The 21,656-nt window shown below is 35.1% G+C and overlaps 2 protein-coding genes across 2 annotated transcripts; one reads left to right on the plus strand and one right to left on the minus strand.

Annotated features, from left to right (window-relative positions):
• Positions 1-1,974: 1,974 nt before the first annotated feature.
• Positions 1,975-12,612, plus strand: LOC140880315 (AP-1 complex subunit gamma-2-like). Its single transcript, XM_073284654.1, has 18 exons — positions 1,975-2,109; positions 3,358-3,660; positions 3,885-4,026; positions 4,685-4,858; positions 4,963-5,142; positions 5,696-5,850; positions 6,243-6,333; positions 6,725-6,888; positions 7,524-7,578; positions 8,381-8,503; positions 8,605-8,700; positions 9,283-9,410; positions 10,006-10,110; positions 10,193-10,452; positions 10,874-11,113; positions 11,207-11,388; positions 11,843-11,947; positions 12,142-12,612. Exons 1-18 carry the CDS (start codon positions 2,078-2,080, stop codon positions 12,235-12,237), a joined length of 2,631 nt encoding a protein of 876 aa, XP_073140755.1. The 5' UTR covers positions 1,975-2,077; the 3' UTR covers positions 12,238-12,612.
• A 6,997-nt stretch (positions 12,613-19,609) lies between these two features.
• LOC140883298 (RING-H2 finger protein ATL46-like) lies at positions 19,610-21,424 on the minus strand. Its single transcript, XM_073289718.1, has one exon. It carries the CDS (start codon positions 21,015-21,017, stop codon positions 20,022-20,024), a length of 996 nt encoding a protein of 331 aa, XP_073145819.1. The 5' UTR covers positions 21,018-21,424; the 3' UTR covers positions 19,610-20,021.
• Positions 21,425-21,656: the final 232 nt, after the last annotated feature.

Raw genomic sequence — 21,656 nt, forward strand, 5'->3', positions numbered from 1 at the left:
TATATACATGATCCCTCTCGTCTATTTTTTTTCGTTTGATTTTAGTCTTAATTTGCTAAAATGATTGGCTTTATTTTTATGCCGACAAATTTGGGAATTATGGCTTGGTATGTGAGAGTATGAAGAATAAGATTTTAGTTTGAAGCTCCCTCGACTCAAGGTAATAATCTGCACTTGCAAATTCTGTTATCGATTGACGTATGAGTTGGATGATAAGGATAATTTTCGAACAAAAATTGACAGATGAGGAACGTGATTACGTAAATGACGTGAAAAGTTTGATGAACATAGCGAGAAAAAATAGATATTAGAGGAATATAATAATGTATTATTAATTATCCGGTCAAAATTTATCCAGAAATATGCATGTTTTTAACCAATAGATCTTATGTCATATAAGTAATGTTCTAAAAAATTGTTTAAACGATGTTTAATCTCACTTAAATTTTAAACAACAATTTTTTAAACACAAGATTCCATTTATCTTTTTCGAATGAATATACTAGTATATAAAAAAAAAAAATCATGAATATAATAATTATGACATATTAATTGATAATAAACTTATTTTTATTATATTATTTTATAGAATTGTAGGAAACTGTTAAATCAATATAATTTTAATATTTTTATGTTCTTGAGAACCAGAAATTTATTCATTTAATCTTTTTTAAATTTTTAATTTAATTTAATTTAATCTTAAATTTATGCTAATTGTATCATTTTATTTATTTTTTGAATTAATGAAAAAATTGAAACCCATTTTTATGTTTAAACTCGTGTTAATCTCGCGCAAATTTAAAAAACTCGAAATTTGATCTCTAAGTTTCTCATTTGTTAGAACCTTGCATATAAATTATCGTTTGGAATGGTGTCATGAATGTGATGAGTAATATATGTGATAAAATAAGATGGCTAATTTATAAAGATTAATAATATATAATTTGATATGTTTTTAACTTGCATGATTGTTTTACATTTTACAATATCATAATAAATCAATTATGATTGTTAAATAACATAATTGTAACATTTTCATTCATGAAGATATTAATACAAAAAAAAAAATATGCTTCTATCCACCTTCATCAAATGCAACAAACAATATCTAAGAATATTAATTATTTAGTTCTTTATTTGTTGTTAGAATATTTTTAAAATTAAATATAATATATTATTTTAGAATATAATATGATAATGCAGTACTTTGAGAAGAGAAAAAAAAAACGTTGAAAGATTACATTAGAAAATGTGAAATTAATAAATAAAGCCGAAATTTGAGATGCAACCAAAATATTGGGTTAGCTTCTCTTCTCCTCCTAATTCTAGATCAAAATCCAACTCCAAACCTCATAATTTATAGAATCAAATTAACATATGAAAATGGTTATAACCTACACCCATCTCAAATTAGATACTATAGTTATCTAAAAAATAAATCAATTGACTAGATTTCCTCACTAATTAATAAATTTCAAATTCAATTGCATCATATTAAAATAATAATAATAAATAAATAAATTATTTTATATATTAATACATGAGTCAACTTTCTCAATTCGATATAATGAATTATATAATATTGAACACGATAATTAATATTCATCTAAGACTACTTTAAATATATATAAAAAAAACTCTTATATGAGACTCTGTCATAAATCAATTTTACAATATGTATTATATTTAATTCGTTCAATGAAAAAATATTATTGGATAGAATTTATTATCAGTTTTCGACTAAAAATAAGTAAATATATTTTTATTTACCGATGCGACTTGAAAAAGTGATATTTCTCCAATCAGACAGCGTGGAAAATTTCAGTGTGCATTTCTGATTTCAGCGTTACAGAGCGATTTCCACCATTTCAGCACAGTTGATTCCGCACTACGATTCTCCAGATTCGAAGCAGCTGAAATTCGCCCCTTTTCATCTCCAGATCTTCCAGCTTCGCGTTTTTCGTCTCCTTGTGATCTGAGAAAGTTTTCGGTGATATTCAAGTTTAATCCGAGTGAAAATTCCGAATTGCAACTGGATCTAGTTGAATTATCGCGGGGCTTCAAAACGGATTCAATCATGAATCCTTTCTCCTCGGGCACTCGCTTGAGGTTGGTTCGATTTCCGCCTTCTGTGTATTGGATAAGTGTACTTTGGATTGATTTTCGTTGTGATGGTTGGGATTTGTTTTATTTTAGTTATGGCTGTAGCGTGATTGGAGATTTGAGTTGTTAAAGTCTGTGTATGTTCGGGTTTAGTGTTGCCAATCCTCTTTATCATTGCTTAGGACGTGGATAAAACCTTTCATGTGGTGTTTGTTTTCTGTTCGATAGTAGCAAATTTTTAAAAACTGCTTGGATGAAAGTTGTCGGAAGAGGAGGATAATAGTAGGAGTGAAACGATTAATTGATCAATAAATTGAAAAATATTTCGGCAATCGAGTACATGCAGTATGAAATCTGAATATTAGGATTGCATGTTAACTGCTAAAGTGACCTGCGATTTCTGCATGCTGTTCCTGAAGAATTGAGGAGGATGTGTAGATTAAGTAGTATTTGTTGATGTTGAGAAAGAGAAAAATGATGGGATAAAAAATACCGGCATGGTGTCCCCTGAAATTTGCTGCAACTTTGGAAAAGCGGCATCATTCTTACTGTAACATGTGTAAAATGATGGGTGTGATCACTCTTTTGAGGTGTCCTTTGAGGAGGTCGACACTCAAGCAGATGCATTATGTGTTACTGAATTGCTCTGAGAAAGATCAATACCACATGTTGGAAAATTTTAGGGTATATCATTTGTGACGAGGAAATGCAAACAACAAAGACGCTGGCTGTAAAAAAAAATTGAAGTAACTACAAAATGTATCGGTGAAGCACACATTCATGACTCAATATTTATTCATGTTTAGAGACTCAAAAGGAGCAAGAGATCTACCGTTTATGATGACAGCAGAGGCTTTTTGGGATGAGTAGGATTTTAATCTAGATTAAGGAAATTGGCTAGTTAGTTGGAATTCATTTTCGCCGAAATCTACTGGTACTGTTTCTTATTGTAACATATCCAAGTCTTCAGGCAGGACTGGCAGATGTTTAAAAGTAAACTTAGTCTGTAATCAGACAAATTTTTAATCTAATTTGATGGTCACTTTGATTACTGAGGCAAATGATTTCTTCTTATACTCTCTTTTTCTTGGACTATCTTCCCTCCATCTTATCTCCACATCCTCCTTGGTCTATGCCATTGTTCTTGCCTTCTTGTTTTCTTGTGATGATTTTTTCCCCTCTCTTTCTTATGGCTGATTATTTTTTGTGGCATGAGTTAAGACATAATTTTTTACCCTTGATGTTTTGCTGAAGGGACATGATTCGGGCAATCCGGGCATGCAAAACTGCAGCAGAAGAACGTGCTGTTGTGAGAAAAGAATGTGCTGCTATTCGAGCCGCAATTAGTGAAAGTGACCAAGATTATAGGCATCGCAATTTGGCAAAGCTCATGTTCATACACATGCTTGGTTACCCAACACATTTTGGTCAAATGGAATGCTTGAAGTTAATTGCACATTCAGGATTCCCTGAGAAGAGAATAGGATATCTTGGCCTAATGCTTCTTCTTGATGAAAGACAGGAAGTTCTTATGCTTGTTACCAACTCAATAAAACAGTATCCATTTAAAATTTAATTTCCTTTGTATTTTGTTTGCTTTGAAGCTATTAACTTCTCCTTGGATTTGCACTACCTAATGGGAAGAATAATTAATTAACATGTGAAAGGGCATGGTTGTCTCTTCTGCATTTTATATTTTAGCTAAGTCCTTACCGATGGTTCATTTATTTGCATATATTAGTAAAGTTTCTATATGTTCAGATGCCTTAACTTGTGCACAGAGATCTAAATCACACCAACCAGTACATCGTCGGACTTGCTCTTTGTGCCTTGGGGAATATCTGCTCAGCAGAAATGGCTCGTGATCTTGCTCCAGAAGTTGAAAGATTGCTCCAGTTTAGAGATCCTAATATCAGGAAGAAAGTAGGTTTTTTATTAACAAAAAAATTACTAAATGTTGAGTTAAACTTTTTGAAAGTTAAGAAGTCCTTGCTTCAATTTAAAGATTCAGTTAGAAACTATCTAAACGATTATGGAATTATGTTTTATGACAGTGGCATAAAACTTTGAACTCTATATTCCTATGAATAATAATTTTGGAACAAATTGCTGAATGATAAAAAAGATCATTATTGTTTTTCGGCAAAGGAGTGTAGTTTCTGAAGCTAAACTCCAAATTTACATCAGTGTTGTATGCTTATTGCTGTCTGACTTGGGCTCAGCAGTAGCTACAGGATACAGTTATTGTCGGAGTATAAGACTAATAATTGTTTGCTTTCATGGGCACACAAATTTATCTAAGAAAGTTTCTTAGCTCTAGGCATTAGTTACTGATTTCTGCTAAGCTGAAGTTGATATTAGAAATTCCTAAAATTAGTACACTGAATTTGATATATGAAATTCTTGTTAATGTATTTAATATCAAGATCTGTTTTATACGCACTGTTATCATTCATTAAAAAAATGAAGATGATACCACTTTATAGCAATTTATCATTCAATTTGTTTATGTTTCTCTCAAATCTTTCATGCAAGACCTTAATCATTGCTTATTAGAAATCCTACTTTCTCTATGATGTAGGCAGCATTATGCTCTATAAGGATTATAAAGAAAGTTCCAGAGCTAGCAGAAAATTTTATGAATCCTGCTGCTGCCTTATTGAAAGAGAAGCACCATGGAGTGTTAGTAACTGGAGTCCAGCTTTGTACGGATATGTGTAAAATCAGTACTGAGGCTCTCGAGTATTTCAGAACGGTAATTCTAGCCAGCTATATATTTACCCTGGAGTTTGTTTAGAAAAGAAAATGTGAAAAACTCTCCTACTTTACAAATTACCTTTTCCTTTTGGGTGGCTTTAGAAATGCATTGATGGCTTGGTCAAACTTCTTAAGGATCTTTCGAACAGTCCATATGCACCAGAGTACGATGTTTCAGGGATTACAGATCCTTTTCTTCATGTTAGATTGCTCAAGCTTTTGTCCGTTTTGGGCCAAGGAGACGTTGATACCAGTGATGCGATGAATGATATTCTTGCTCAGGTAAGAGTGGTCTTTAGACGCTATTTCTCACAGTCTATGCTAGTTCACATGAGACCAATCCATTAATGTGCTTCACAATTACTAACTTTAGCATGCTGCAGAATGAATTAGTGATGGGTTTATAAATTTGTAATGCGGTGCAAAATTGCAAATATTTTTGTCCATGGAGGCAAATCATGTACGATTGAATGTCGGTGCAAATTTTCCCTCTAATCGGTTTGAAGTTTTGTGGTCAATTCTCAATTTCTAGGTCTTACTTCGAATCTTGATTTATTGTTCATAGTTAAAGAGTTAAAATCTGAGTGGCAGATAGATTTGGGAACATAAACTTCGTCAAATACTCTGTGCCTCGACTTCTTACGAAAAATAAGAAAATTACAGAGAAGTGAACGTGATCTACTATTAGTCTACCACTCTGAAATTTTCATAATGATAATTGTTGGAAAAAATTATGAGTCGTTGACTAACACTTGAACTCATTCAATTTAATGTTTTGCAAGGGATGCTGTGTTCTCAGATCAAAGTTTCAGTTTTGATTTCCCTGTAATTGTAGGTGGCAACAAAAACTGAATCAAACAAAAATGCAGGGAATGCCATCCTCTATGAATGTGTCGCTACAATAATGAGCATTGAAGATAATAGTGGGTTAAGGGTGCTAGCTATCAATATATTGGGAAGATTTTTGTCCAGTCGCGACAACAATATCAGGTTGTCCTCATTCATTGTGTTTGACCCAATTTATTTTTTATTGAGTCAATGAATTTGAGGTTGCTTTACATTTGAGTTCCACAAGTTGTTTTCATTAGTATGAATCAGCTGGAATTATTAATCTTTTTTTTTTACTAGGATGTGATCATTCAACCAAGTTCTCATGAGATAATATGAAAATAACACATTCATGCTTTCTATTTCAACCAGGTAAGTTAGAATAGGAAGAACTCTCATCCTACCTTAATTTAAGAGATTGGCATCTAACTTCTGAAGTTTATTTCTTCTTGAGGATCTTTCTTTTAGTCTTGCTGTCAAAAAGAACCTTGGTATGTGGTTTCTTGTTTCTTGATCATTTTTTCTCCGACTAATATGAAACCCTGTTGTATCAGGTATGTTGCATTGAACATGTTGATGAAAGCTATTTCCTTGGACAGTCAAGCAGTGCAAAGGCATCGAGCTACAATTTTGGAATGTGTGAAGGTATCTTGTGGCTGCCATTTCATATAGGATTTTTAACTTTCAATTCTCTTAAATAGTTCAATTGATTTCATCTGTTGTAACTTGTGAGAGTGAGTAAGGCGTTTCTGAGATATTTATATTCACCCATGACCGTTGTTTTTGTCTTTGAAGCTTCTAGATATGGTCTATAAGGTTTGACGACTTGGTTGTGTATTACTTTATTCCTACATGTTTGGATGAGTCAAGCATTTTTTGTGCTTGAATTTAGTTTTGTGCTAGTGATACTCTCCCTCCAGCAAACCCCATGTGACAAATTTGTATCAATGAATGTTCTCTCCTTTTCTCAGTGTAGGCAATTTTGATCGAAATCTATCCTTTCAGCAAATCATGTATGTTTTTTTTTTTGGGTCAGGATTCAGATGCTTCAATCCGTAAAAGAGCTCTCGAGCTTGTTTACCTTCTGGTAAATGAAAGTAATGTCAAATCTTTGACGAAAGATTTGATTGACTATCTTGAAATTAGTGACCCAGAATTCAAGGGAGATCTAACGTCTAAAATTTGCTCCATTGTTGAGAAGTAAGTCCAACGTGTAAAGATTTATGATCAAGTTTTACTCTCCTCGGTCCACGATGTTGGGCTTGTAATGTGATCAATGCTTTCTTGTATCTTCCTGTATGCTCCATGTATGTGAGGTTTTTAATGTCATAATTCCGGGAGTTTAAATTGGTATTTTTATATGAACTAAATGCGAGTTTTTTTATTTCAATTCCAAGCTACAAGAATATGGCATGATCCCAAAAGATTTGGTAAAATTTAGACACAGACGGGACCAAGGAAATCAAGGGGTGGGGGGGCGCTAATTGTGTAGAAATACGTGTAGAGGTGTAGGTAGGCCTCAATGGCCCCAACATGGTTTGCACTGGCATATTGCTATGCAATCAAGTAACTGAAATTTCTGCTCTTTTCTCTCTTTCCAGAAATAAATTTTTAGTTTAAAGCCTTACTTCGTCCTTCTATCTTTCCATTTCTGTAACTTGTATTAGGGCCTCCGTGCTGTCGATTATTTCACGAATGTTTTATGGCCTTCACCATCCGTGATTAGATGCATTGAATCGACATCATTTATAGAAAATTCTACAAATCTATTATTCCTTTTCCAGTTTATTGAAGCTATTCGCTGCCTAATCTAACCTTCTGTGGTGGTGCTCCAGGTTCTCCCCAGAGAAAATATGGTATATTGATCAAATGCTCAAGGTGCTGTCAGAGGTACTCATAGTACTCAAATTTTGGCTCTAAGCTTGAGGTTTGTCTTGACGATTGACAGAAAGAAATAATGTTCTAATCCCGCCAGTGGAGGAATTGTAACCTCTACAAATAGGAGTTGTGTAGGTGTATAAAAAATGCAAGCGCTATATAACAGGATGTTAATTTGGAGTTGCTTTTTAAGCATAACAAAACTGCTTGAATGATTATTGTCATTGTGAATCGGAAGATTCATTCCTCAAGTTGATGCTTGAGATGAAACATGTTCAGTGCACAGGTTCAATTCTGGGGTGTGAATGATACAAGTCCCATTCAAAATGGTGATAATACTAAATTTTCTCGGAGATTTTAAGGTTTGAGAAAATGCTGAACTTTTGCTACCACCAACCATATTCACTGTTAAGTTCAAAGAAATCAAAGGAGACGGGTTTTGTGAAATAAATGTAGGTAATGGTATGTATATATTCCCTTGATAGAATTATGGCTCTATACAAGTATTCGCCTCACTCGCTAGCGATAGCTAGTATAAACCCACGACAAGAAAAGTGACTAAATGATTTTCTGTCACCCCCTATACATTATATTTCCTCTGCCCCACATGCACTCTTCCTACGTCTTCTAGAATACACATACTCAATAATGGGCTTCTCTCTAGTCTCTATTCTTTAAACCCACATCTACCAGACTTGCTATGGTCAAATGTCTTGTCAAGGGAGGGCTTTGCCTGGCCCATTCTATCTGAATGTGTCTTGTATAAATGATGTGTTCTCAGGAAGAGAGTCAATGGGTGTTATATGTCTTGCAGGCTGGAAATTTTGTGAAGGATGAAGTGTGGCATTCTCTTATTGTTGTAATTACTAATGCTTCTAACCTGCATGGGTATTCTGTGAGATCTTTGTACAAGGCTGTACAAACAGCAAGTGAACAGGTATGTCCAAATTCGGCTGATATTAAGGCTTTGTGAATTTTTATTGGCTTTTGATCAAGTACTTTGACTTGTGTTTTACTATTCTGCCATGTCTTTACCAGGAAACTCTCATTCGAGTTACTGTTTGGTGCATCGGAGAATATGGGGAGATGTTGGTTCATAATAGTGGAGTTCTTGATATGGAAGACCCCATCACAGTGAGTTTGTACCATTTTAAATTTCGAAGTACTGCTCATAAAACTTGCATCGAACTTGTACCCTTTGTATGCATCTGCGATGTAGCCAAACTAGTCAGCTTGCCTTGTTCTAACCAATGTTCATAAAACATGTCCAAGCGGCTCTTCCATTGAGAGATCATTAAGAAGAATTATCTTCTTTGTCGCAGTGTTATGTTGAACCTTTAATGGATCTGAAGTGCGCAATCTGTAGCTTTTGTGTGGCTTAGTTCCTTTTACCATGATGCTTTTATTGTAAATAATTTTGGCTGTTTTCTGGGCCTTTTACATATTTTACACTTTCTGGCATACCTTGTTGATATAACCAATGTGAAAGTAGATTGACATTCTATCCTTAAATTGACAATTCTGTCAGTTGGTTATCTAACGCTAGAACCATATATTGGCATTTCCTTCCATGAGAGCCACACACTTGGACATGATATTGAATAACATATGTGTCATATCATGGTAAGGTCATGGGACAGCAGCATCAATCTTGTTAGTATTGCTCTGACAGCAGAATTTCTTCATATATTTTAACAATTTTATTTTCTGGAGCAGGTAACTGAGGCTGATGCGGTGGATATTGTTGAAACTGCAATTGGACGCCGTTCTTCGGATCTCACAACTCAAGCCATGTGCTTGATTTCTTTGTTGAAACTGTCAAGTCATTTTCCTTCATGTTCGAAGTATGTCATTCATACTTTTTTTGCAAGATCTGATAGACTCTAATCTATGGTGCATATCTACAGTTTCCAAATTATATTGCAGAAAGACCACGTGTTATTACACATTTGCTAAAAACCTCATTTGCAAATTCATTGTGTTATTAAATATGTAGCTAAAACCTCCCCTGTAAAATTAATTAGCTGAAAAGCGCCCCCACGCCCCCACCCCCCAGGTTGATAAATTTTGCCGCAAAAAATCCTGATGCCGACAAAATTTTTATCTTATGTCCAGAATTTCGCCAAAAATTTAAGTTCTCAAAATATCAAATGATGCAACTTAAAATAATATGGCGAATTTACCATACTCTCCATTCTGAGTGATCGAATTGTAAGATAACAGATTGACACATTTCCTCATGTTACCTATTTGTTTAGTTTTTGTTCGGACCTTTATTTGATATGATTTACGTTTCTGGGTTCAGATCACCATCACATATGGCCTATCATATTCTGAACTTAATGAGCAGTTTTAAAAAAATGTGTGTACTGTAATTAAAAAAAAGCACGTGTCTATACTTTTGTAATTAACTTGTGGAAAGAATTTATCTAATATCAGGAGGATAAATGATATAATTTCTCAATACAAAGGATGCCTTGTACTTGAACTGCAACAGAGAGCGATGGAATTTAATTCTTTGATTGAGAAGCATTCAAAAATCAGGTATAAAAGAGGTTTTGTTGTAAATTGAGGAACTTATGTTTCGGTTCTCCGTAATAGAGGATGCTGGATGAATTTTGTTTAGGTCTTCACTAGTGGAAAGGATGCCAGTACTTGACGAGGCAACCTACAGTGGGAGGAGAGCTGGCTCTGTACCACCTGCTGTTTCAACTTCACAAGGAGCTGCCCTTAAACTTCCAAACGGAGTTGCCAAACCAACTTCAGCTCCTCTTATTGATTTGCTTGATCTTAGTTCAGATGACATTCCAGCAGCTAGCCCGTCTGATGGAAATTTTCTTCAGGATCTTCTTGGTGTCGATCTGTCACCAGCGTCTTCACAGCAAGGTTGATTTTGCTTTAGTGCAAATGCGAGTCAATGGCCAGCTAAGAGTGCTCTGAACTAGTCGAAGATATTTTGCAATTTATGATCTGTGAAGTGTCTTTTGAAGTTCGTGCATCAAAGACATCGGTCACTTACTTTCACTTGTTGGGGGATTTTAAAAACCAAAAAATAGTTGAGCGGTAGATTCTAGAGTACATGACTTTTTTTCTTTTTGACAACCACATGATACAGAGTTCCGCGTCTTAACCAACACACATGAAATATTTATTCAATATCATAGGTCAATTTTTTAGCTCTGTCAAGAAATGTGCATTATTGTTGCAGAATGAAGTTTTACTTGTCAGAGTCTTAAAATTGGTTAGAGTTCTTTCTCGTGGAAATCTTTTCTTATTAATCGATTTGTTTTTGCGTTCAAAATTTCAGGAACTAATCAAATCCAAAAGAGTGGCACTGATCTTTTGCTGGACCTTTTGTCCATCGGAACTCCTCCAGCTCAAAGTAGCTCGCCTGCTCTTGATATTTTATCATCTGGTCAAAATGGCAAAAGTTCATTGGACGTGTTAGATAAGTTGGCTTCCCCTTCTGCACAAGCCTCCTCCCCTTTAGGAAGTTCTTCCGTGATGAATTTGTTGGATGGTTTCGGATCCAACCCATCTGCACCTGGTACGTTCCACCAGTCTATCTCATTGTTGATTCATCTATCTATGGAACCCATTGGCTTAGTTAGTATGGTCCTGCTTGATGTGTTTCTTTCAGTTGCAAAAGGCAACGACTCTACCTATCCATCAATTGTTGCATTTGAAAGCAGCTCCTTGAAAGCAACTTTCAGCTTCTCAAAGGAATCTGGGAACCCACAGACAACTGTAATTGAGGCTCAATTTATCAACAAGTTGCCCAATGTCTTCTCTAATTTTATATTCCAGGCTGCTGTCCCAAAGGTAATTTAAGGGATCGATCATTTGAACTTTCTATCTCACTTCGTTTTTCTGGTTGTTCCACTGTCTCCTTCGCCCGCTGTCTTCGCGGCAGACTGAAAATGATATGAATCCTATCTTGCCTTAACATCAGATTTTATTTCCTTGCATGCTCTTTATTTTGCATGATGTGGAGTTGTCATTGCTTATGTCTTGGTGTTTAATCTATTCACCTACACTACATGACCAGCTCAATAGCTGTCGAATATTTAGTTGGTTATGGTCTCTTGTGTCAATAGTTCTCCTTTCGGTCATTCTGCCTCAAACCCTGTTTTTGTTATGTAGTCCAAAATTGGCTACATGCAGAATTTGCATCTTCTATTTTTTTTTAAAAAAAAATTAGTCTAGTGGAAATGTGGGTTGATTAGCCTTTATTTTCTGGCCATCGATACATCATATTTGTTTATTTGGTCCACAGTTTCTTCAACTACAGTTGGAACCAGCTAGCAGCGTTACACTTCCTGCAAGTGGGAATGGATCAATCACACAGAAGTTGCGAGTTTCAAACAGCCAGCATGGCAAGGTACGTGCATGGATTTATATGTATTCTTCTTTATCTTCTGCCACTCATCTAACTTAACTCTTATGTTTTCTGTCATATAAGACCATGTGTCTGAAAAGTTCTGTGGAAACCATCATAATAAGTTGATTCATAGGCTGATGCAATGTGAATTGATTTATATTTATATTGTTTGGTTGCTATTTCTGGTTTTTCAGAAATCCCTCATCATGCGCATTAGGATAAGTTACAAGGTGAATGACAAAGATATTTTGGAGGAAGGACAAATCAACAACTTCCCCCGCGATTTATGAGTTGGAATGGACATCGATAATATGCATGAACTCTTGGTAACTTGTCATCGAGGTGAAGCGACTTTCTAATTAATCCCAATGTTTTGAAGCTGAGTATTTTATTAAATTATCCCGGCGGTAAGGCCCTTGGCGTTCTATTGAGTTAGTTTTATGTACATTTGTGATTTGTATACGAAAATTTTCTAAAACCGATTGTGGCATCAAAGATTGGCCTTCTTTAGGATGCGTAGGAGGAGGTACCAATTTTTCCCTCGTTGAGCGATGGCTTCTGATTTTGTTTGATTAACTTGATGTATTCCTTGAAACGCTTATTTGTAATATAGATTTGTCAATTGGATCATCAACTCTTGTCGTATTTCATGGAATTCTTGGATTTACAAGGGAACATCACTATCGTTCTTATTCTCAAGCTCATGGAAAAATTTATGCTACACCGAGTGCGGTGGGAGCCCTTATATCTTCTGGAACCCGCATGGATTTATGTAGGGTCTTCTGGTTGGTTTGGTGGATCCATGGGTTTATGCCTTCCCCTTTCAGTTTGAAAATTTAATTTTTATGATTTTTAAAAAATCCACTTTTCTCAAATTGCTCCCTCTCTTCAAGTTTCTTTGGCGTGGCCGACTATATTTTCCAGCATAAATTCATTCCCTGCAATTTAAAATTTTGAGGTTGGCGTTTGTTTTCGCCAAACAAAAAGCAAGAATCCTTGATCGCACCCGAACGGGTTGTGTCAAGAAGTCAGTCATCCAGCTTGGAGTATTAGTCGGACGAAACTCGAATATTGTGTCTTACAAGAAAGGGAGGAAGAAGAACCTAACGTTCTAGAATGTTGAGTATATTGTGGCTAATATTTGATGCTGACCGAGAGATAAGGGCAAGCAAAGTAAATTAGATCTTACTTGTACAGGCATGGTTTCAAGAAAGATCTAAAGGTGAAAATTTATCAATATATGATAAGATCTAGAGGAGATTTACATGCATTTTTAGAGCAGTGTCTATACAGATAAGGTGAAATTTTTCAGCCAAAAGCAGGGGAGAGTTGAATAATCTAATGTAGTGTTTGGGAGAGCTTTTAGGAAGCATTTATCAGTTTTTTCTTAACAAAACATTGAAAATTTTGTTAAGAAAAAATTAAGAAGTACTTCCTAAAGCTTTCTTAAATACTACCTTACGCGGAGGAAAAAAATCAATTGTAAAATGTAAACTCTTTGTTAGGTCATCTTCTTTATTAGGTTCATCAGTTGTGTTTGGATCATTTGATGTGAAGGAAGAGATGCTGATGTGGCAAAGATTTAGAAATAAATTTCAAATGATTTCTATTTTTAGGATATTTGAAATTTATCGTACTGAAATGGTTTATCTTTGTATTCTTAGATTTAAAATCCATTAATTTAAGAACAATCCATCTAAAATTCGAAGGAGGTGTCCGAGTTGGAGTAAATGAACACTTGTCCAATGATCAAAAGTTCAATTTTCTTACTAATATTCTCTTAAGCAAGCTTGTTGCATAGTGCTTACACAGTACAATTTACTTAGCTAGTGTTGATTTATAAGTTGTTGCGTTAACACAGATATTTATCCAGTAAAAATTGAAAAACTTAACGTGATTTGTATGGTATTATGTTAGTCTGATATTGTGTTAGTCTGAATGTTTGTCTAATGCGCAACAAAAAGTTAACGCTACAAGTTCTCACTGCCATGTGAAAAAAATCACTCGCCCTATTGGTACTCGTATTGTCGAAGATACATGCCAAAAATTGAGACAATTTGCACACCCTCTCAGCACAAAACATGGACCTAAAGAACTGGTGGTGCCAACCACCTCACTATCTTCCAATCTTGTACTCACTGCTCTTCACATGGAACTCGTTGTCCCCATCGTCTTGAACCAATAACATACAAATTTTGCCAGCATATGAGACAAATCAATCAAGCGTATGCAACAGGGAAGAAAGAATTAAAGAAAAATAAATATCACATTTGATTCATATGGATGGATGCACGTGTGTGTTATTGGTTCAAAGGTCGTTTTCTCAAAGTTGCTTCTCTCAAAGATTTTATTAGTCTTCTAAGATAGAAATATTTATCTTAAATAAATTAAATTGGTTCTACTTCCATCAATATATCATGATTGAATGATTTTTTTTTTTTAAAAAATGATGATTGCTTGGGTTTCATTATCAAGTGGGGTTGTGAAGTTTTCTCTGATTTTGTGAAATCCACCAAAACAAATTAATCATATTTTTCCCCCCTAAAAACACCACTTCTATTAAGTAAGGATGACAATGAAACCTAACTCTATATTAAACTCGTCCCATTTATACTCGTTCAAGTTTATACTGTAAATAAACTTTAGTACGCTTAGAATTACACGTCGTGTTAAACCTTATTGTATAATAATAAATTATATATAGTTTATCTTACATCAATATCTCAAATTTGAGACTCAACTATAACAAATTTTTCAATCCGTCGAGAAAAAAATTATTTAATGTGTGATCACGCAATATGTGTGCACACAACTTGTCAAAAGAACTAGTATATATATGTGTAGAGATTTGCACCTCTTTTTGGTGGGACAACAATGAGATAGATGTTAGTAACCATCTCATTCCATCTTTCCCGAAGGAGATTTCAGTCACAAAAAGAAACAGAACCAGTGCTTTTTCCCAAGATCTATTGGATGGTAAAGAAATAAAGGTATTTGGGAAAACTTAACTTGTTTCAACTTTGCATAAATTCTTTCCCGCCAAATTGCTTTCACTTTTCTCCCTTTTTTTTGTTGGAAAATGTGTTGGAAAGTGGTGAATGAGATAAATGCTCATTATCCCACATTGGTAAAATAAGGGAAAGGATGACAATATATAATGCCCAAGTTTGAACAATGGGTTGGGGTCCCAAGGGATACCCATGTTTGTTAAAGGGAGCGGACCTAGTCTAGGCTAGGTTCGAACCATTAGCCACACGCGGCGGCTCTAGGCTAGGTTCGAACCATTAGCCACACGCGCGCCGCCGTCCGACCGGCCGGCACGGCCACGGGCTTGGCTTGGCACCTGTTTAAATTTTTTAGACAAATAAATTAAATATTTATTTTGCATGTCAGAACATGCAGAAACAGTGTGGCCTTTCATCCGAATCAGTGCATCTTTCCTTGTGAACGGACGTGAACTTTTCGGCGGCCACATCGAAGGGATGCAACCGTCCATGGGCTGTGGAAAAAATTTATCTTACATCAATATCTCAGATGTGATGCAAGGGAAAAATAAGAAGTGGAAAGGCACATGCTGGAACTGTGGAAAGTCGAACCACAAAGCCAAGGATTGTCGCTTACCGAAGAAGGACAATCAATACCGGGCAAATGTGGTCCTACACAAATCTGTGCCTATTGATTTGTCCGAGATAGATTTGTCAGCAGTAATCTTTGAGGCTAACATGGTTGATCATCCCAAAGAATGGTTTATCGACACTGGAGCTACAAGACATGTCTGTGCTGACAAGGATCTATTCTCGAAGTATACTCCTATAAGTGGACGAGAGCTCTATATGGGTAACAATGCTACTTCTAAGATCGTTGGACTAGGCAAAGTGGTGATCAAGATGACTTTCGGGAAAAGAGCTTACTCTCATCGATGTCCTCCATGTTCCGGACATAAGAAAGAATCTTGTATCGGGGTCTAGACTGGTCAAAGCCGGATTTAGAATAGTGTTTGAAGCCGGCAAAGTTGTAATCATGAAAAATGGACAGTTCTTAGGAAAAGGATATATAGAAAAGGGACTGTTCAAAATGAATGTAATGACTGTAATTCGTGATCTTGAAAGTAATAAAGTTAATGCTTTGAATTACTTGATTGAATGTTCTAATTTATGGCATACTAGATTAGGACATGTTAACTTCAACACTTTGCGAAAACTTGGAAAACTAAATCTTATTCCAAGGACTAAGATTGATTCAAACTATAAATGTGAAGTATGTGTTGAAGCTAAATTAACTAAAGTACCTTTTCACACAGTGAAAAGAAGTACAATACCTCTAGAACTAATTCACACCGATATTTGTGATTTAAAGTTTGTACAAACTAGAGGTGGGAAAAAGTACTTTATTACATTCATAGATGATTGCACAAGATTCTGCTATGTGTTTCTTTTAAGAAGCAAAGATGAAGCTCTTGAAGCATTTAAGACCTATAAGACTGAAGTCGAAAATCAATTAGGCAAACAAATCAAGAAAATTCGCAGTGATAGAGGAGGTGAATATGTTGCTCCGTTTGAAGAATTTTGCAATGAATCTGGCATTATTCATCAAACAACTGCTCCTTATTCACCACAATCTAATGGCATTGCGGAAAGGAAAAACCGTACTTTGAAAGAAATGATGAATTTCATGCTAATAAGTTCTGGACTTCCCCAAAACTTGTGGGGGGAAGCAATACTTTCGGCAAATCATATACTTAACAAAATTCCACATAAAAAGAAGGATGAAACTCCTTACGAATTGTGGAAAGGACATAAGCCTCATACAAATACTTGAAAGTGTGGGGGTGTTTGGCGAAAGTAGAAATACCAAAGCCAAAACAAGTGAAGATTGGACCTAAGACTGTAGATTGCATCTTCATTGGATATGCAAACAACAGTAGTGCATATAGATTCCTAGTGCACAAGTCAGTGATTCCTGATATACATGAAAATACAATTATTGAATCAAGGAATGCTGCATTTTTTGAGAACATCTTTCCTTCTAAGGAAGAGAAAGAAACGAGTTCTATTAAACGAGCTCATGAATCTACAAATGAGGAAACTCATGAAAACGAAGAACCAAGGCGTAGTAAGAGAGCTAAGATAGCTAAAACTTTTGGTCCTGATTTTCTAAGTTATGCTATAGAAAATGATCCAAGGACTTTAAGTGAAGCGCTATCCAGTCCTGATGCTCCACTTTGGAAAGAGGCCATAAAAAGTGAAATAGATTCCATCATGCAAAATCATACTTGGGAGTTAGTAGATCTCCCACCGGGAAGCAAACCTTTAGGATGCAAATGGATCCTAAAAAGAAAATACAAAGCTGATGGATCTGTTGAAAAATACAAAGCAAGGTTAGTGACCAAAGGATTTAGACAAAAAGAAGGGTTGGATTTCTTCGACACATACTCACCTGTTACAAGAATAACGTCTATTCGAGTACTTATAGCAATTGCTGCTTTAAATAATCTCGAAATACATCAAATGGATGTTAAAACGGCCTTTTTAAATGGTGAGTTAGAGGAAGAAATATATATGGCACAACCTGAAGGATTCATTGCTCCCGGTCAAGAAAGAAAAGTGTGTCGACTCATTAAATCATTGTATGGACTAAAACAAGCTCCTAAACAATGGCATGAAAAATTTGACAAAACAATGATGTCAAATGGATTCAAGATTAATGAGTGTGATAAATGTGTTTATATAAAAGGCACACATGACTCATATGTAATTGTTTGTCTATATGTAGACGACATGCTCATAATGGGTAGTAATCATGATATAATCATGAAAACTAAGAAAATGTTGACAAAACATTTTGATATGAAAGATATGGGAGAAGCAGACGTTATCTTAGGAATTAAGATTGTAAAAGCGCCTGAAGGAATTGTCCTAACACAATCTCATTATATTGAGACAGTACTTACGAAATTCAACGCATATGACGTCACACCGTTAAGATCACCAGTGGATTTAAGTTTACATTTATCCAAAAATCGAGGTGAACCCGTATCTCAACAGCAATATGCAAGGATAATTGGGAGTCTAATGTATATTACAAATTGTACTCGTCCTGATATTGCATACTCAATAAATAAATTGAGTAGATTTACAAGTAATCCTAGTCATGATCATTGGAAAACATTAGAAAGAGTGTTTAAATACTTAAAGTACTCAATGGACTATGGATTACATTATAGCACATATCCTTCCGTACTAGAAGGATACTGTGATGCAAATTGGATATCCGACACAAAAGACTCTAAGTCCACAAGTGGATATGTGTTCACCATCGGTGGAGGAGCTGTGTCATGGAAATCCTCTAAACAAACGTGTATAGCTCGTTCAACTATGGAATCGGAATTTTTACACTTCTTTTTTTCAACATCTCTCATTTTTCATCTGAATAAGTATCCTGTACAACGATGTCACATAACTATATTTATGAGACATATTGATATCTTTGCTGTGAAATTTAATACTTCACATATAAAAAGCAATAATTTTCATAAGCCGAATCAGATCAAAGATCAATCTCATAAAATTGACAAATTAGACGGTCTCACAAATTTTTTTGTAATTTTCTGAAAAAAAAAATTGAAATTGAAAAGGGTTTCTAAAATATATTATGTACTTTATTTCCAAAATTATATCATGTGCGTTGTATTATTGTTTTTGTGGCATAAATGATATTTTGGGGAGCAAAATTTAAATTTTAGAAAATTATACGTCAAAAATTTTATTTTATTTTATTTGTGTAAAAGGAGAAAACAATCGTTTCCAAGATCGCTTAGCCATACGAATATGAAATGAGTCAAATGTGAAATGACTGCTATCCAAGATAAAATAGAGGGCCAAAAATACATTTTCGAATTATACGTTCTTATAATAATAATGTCATAACGATTTGGCAATTCGAAAATATCATTATTTTTGAAAAATTATACAAAAAATTCGAATAAATCTTCTATTAGACTAGAGTAATATTTTTGAAAAATTATACAAAAAATTCGAATAAATCTTCTATTAGACTAGAGTAACGATCATCGTCGGTCTAATCAACCGAGTTCACAAAAGGAGTTATGAGGTGAACCATTATTTCCTGACCCCATATGTCCAACAATGTCTCCCATAATCACAAGAGTGCCTTCCTACCACTTTTCATAGATCCCACCAACCTTAGTTTTTCATGCCACTCTAGTTGTAGTGAGTGGATAAGGTGACTAAGTTTTGTTTCCAGAAACACCCAATTTTTTTATTTTACCAAAAAGTAGCATCTAATTATGCTACATCACCCCACTTTAACTTGAATGGTTTAGAGGGTTAAAATTTCTAGAAAGATTATATATTTCTAAGACTAGTGAGATGATGGCATGGGGAATTTTTTATGGTCATGTTTTGGGATGTAATAAAAATCAAGAAACAAGAAATTTTATCCTTGGTGCAAATATTTAAGTCTAAAAAAAATGATATCTACTAATCTTTACATATTAGATTTGTAACGTGTTTGCACTGATTTATAAGATAATATCATGAACAGTCGAACTTATAACATAGGCTTGGGAACCGAGAGCGGAGAGCGTGTACGAGAATATTATGTAATTTGAATTGAAGATAAAAAGTTTTGGCCATAAGTCAATCCACATAGTGGGATGTGAAAAAAGATGCATCATTCACTATACATACAATTGCATAAAAAGAAACCAAAATAAAAGCTAAAATAAAGCATGACAGAAGGTAAAAAAAAACAAAAAGTAAAAGAAACACACATAACAAAGGATCCATAACATATGGCTTCGCTAACTACTTACTACTAAAAGAATAATCGAAGCAAAACAGAGCAAATTAGTCTACTATCCTTAAAAGAATGACCTCAACTTGATCATCTCAAGACATGTCCTAGAATTCGAGAACGGGGCAACGATATAGGACGCCATGATGTTAAGATGAACTGAAATTGGCGGGTTTTTATGTTCTTTTTTTCGTTCGAATGAACGATTGCTCACGCTCGTGCCATGTTCGACCTAAAACTCCATTGTTAATATGTAAACTCACACATTAGTGGAGATGGAATCATGTGCGCTAGTTGAACTAGGGAATTTGTTACTTTTCTTGGACCATTGCCAAATCTTGGAAACAGAAAAGCTTTCACCTTTAGTCCCACAAGTAATTTTCTTCCCACCACCACCAGTAACAGCATCTCCATGAGATGTGAAATTCCCACTATGCCCCACTCTCCCTTTCACAATCCTCAAATCACTACTACCCTCAGCCTCATGTTCCCTTTGGGACAAGGCCACTTGCAGCTCTGAATCAGCAACCACATACTGAAATGAACCCATTGAAAAACACCTCCTACCATCCAAATTGTTATTGCTAGTCTCCCCAACTTCACTTTCCTTGATTCTACCATCACTAATTGCACTCTTCAATTTCCCAAGCCTAACTGAAAATACCCTCTTTTCACTTATAGCAGCATTGGTGTCATCTTCTTTATCCTTTAACAAGCTAGGAACCCCTACAAAACTTGCATATCTCGAGCTACCACACTCGATTTCCTTCGAGTCATCGCAAAAGAACATGGGATTCTCGAAAGCAAATCCAGGTGCCAAGATTACACCTCTACAAAGTGGGCAAGTTGAATTTGAAAGTAGCCATGTGTCTATACAATCAACGTGGAAAGCATGACTGCAAGATGGGAGTAACCTCAACTTGTCTTGTTCTGAGAATTCACACAAACAAACAGCACAATCGAAGTGTTCTTTCAAGCCCATTATGTCCTTGTAAAGAAACACTGGAAGCAAATCGATGTAGGCTTGATCTAGACCAGAATCATGTAAGTTAAAAAGGTGCTGTAATTGTCTCTGAAAAGCACCAGAAGTGGAGATTTCTGGGTAATTCGTGGGATTTGGAGATATTTTCTTGAGGAGGAATCTTATGAGTAAATGGAGAAGGGCTAGGATGAAGAACACAACAGCTAAGACTACAATGATGAAGAGAATTATCGGACTGACTTTGCTTCCAAACGCTGATTGAATCCAAGACATTTTGGCTAGCTACCAGTAATCAAACATCTGAAACCTGAATCAAAACCCTTGATAGAAATTTCCAAGAACTGCCTTTAATACTTACTCTTTTATCAGGAAACAGAGGAAAAACCAAATCTTTAGCTGATTTTGTGACGCGGACAGATCCAAAATGTTGGTTTAGAATGAAATTCGGTGCAAGAAAATGCTGACCCACCAAGGATTTTTGGGGGTATGTTTCAAGAAAGTTGCCGACTTGCTTCAACTCTTTTCAGTTTCTGCTGAATCCAATTGATTTTCGAAACTGGTTTCAGGATTTCTTGAAGAGTTGGCCTTTGAAAACATAGAGAAATTGTTGGAAAATGGGAGGGAGAAGAGAGGATTTCAAGTGCGTGGCAGAAGCACTTCAGGCGAGAGAGGGGACAAGAAGAATGTGCACTCAAAATCATGAGGCTGCCATCTTTTATGGCCTCAGCCTCCCACGAACAAAAATAACAATATTTAAAAATATTATATTTGTTGTTAAAAAATAAAAAATTTTGATAAAAAATAAAAACTTCAAAATTCAAAATATATCAAACTCTACACTTTACAATATTTTTCTCTCTCAATTCAATTGTATTTTTCATCACAAATGAAGACCTATTTATAGATCCACAT

The sequence above is a fragment of the Henckelia pumila genome, chromosome 2 (genome assembly GCF_033568475.1).
Source record: "Henckelia pumila isolate YLH828 chromosome 2, ASM3356847v2, whole genome shotgun sequence".
Classification (NCBI taxonomy): Eukaryota; Viridiplantae; Streptophyta; class Magnoliopsida; order Lamiales; family Gesneriaceae; genus Henckelia; species Henckelia pumila.

Bases quoted from the DNA above. Each gene is read 5' to 3' on its own strand.
- LOC140880315 (XM_073284654.1), top strand. From the start codon at position 2,078: ATGAATCCTTTCTCCTCGGGCACTCGCTTGAG. The intron at 3,661-3,884 runs GTATCCATTTAA...ACTTGTGCACAG, and splicing joins GTTACCAACTCAATAAAACA to AGATCTAAATCACACCAACC. The intron at 10,111-10,192 runs GTATAAAAGAGG...AATTTTGTTTAG, and splicing joins GAGAAGCATTCAAAAATCAG to GTCTTCACTAGTGGAAAGGA.
- LOC140883298 (XM_073289718.1), bottom strand. From the start codon at position 21,017: ATGTCTTGGATTCAATCAGCGTTTGGAAGCAAAGTCAGTCCGATAATT.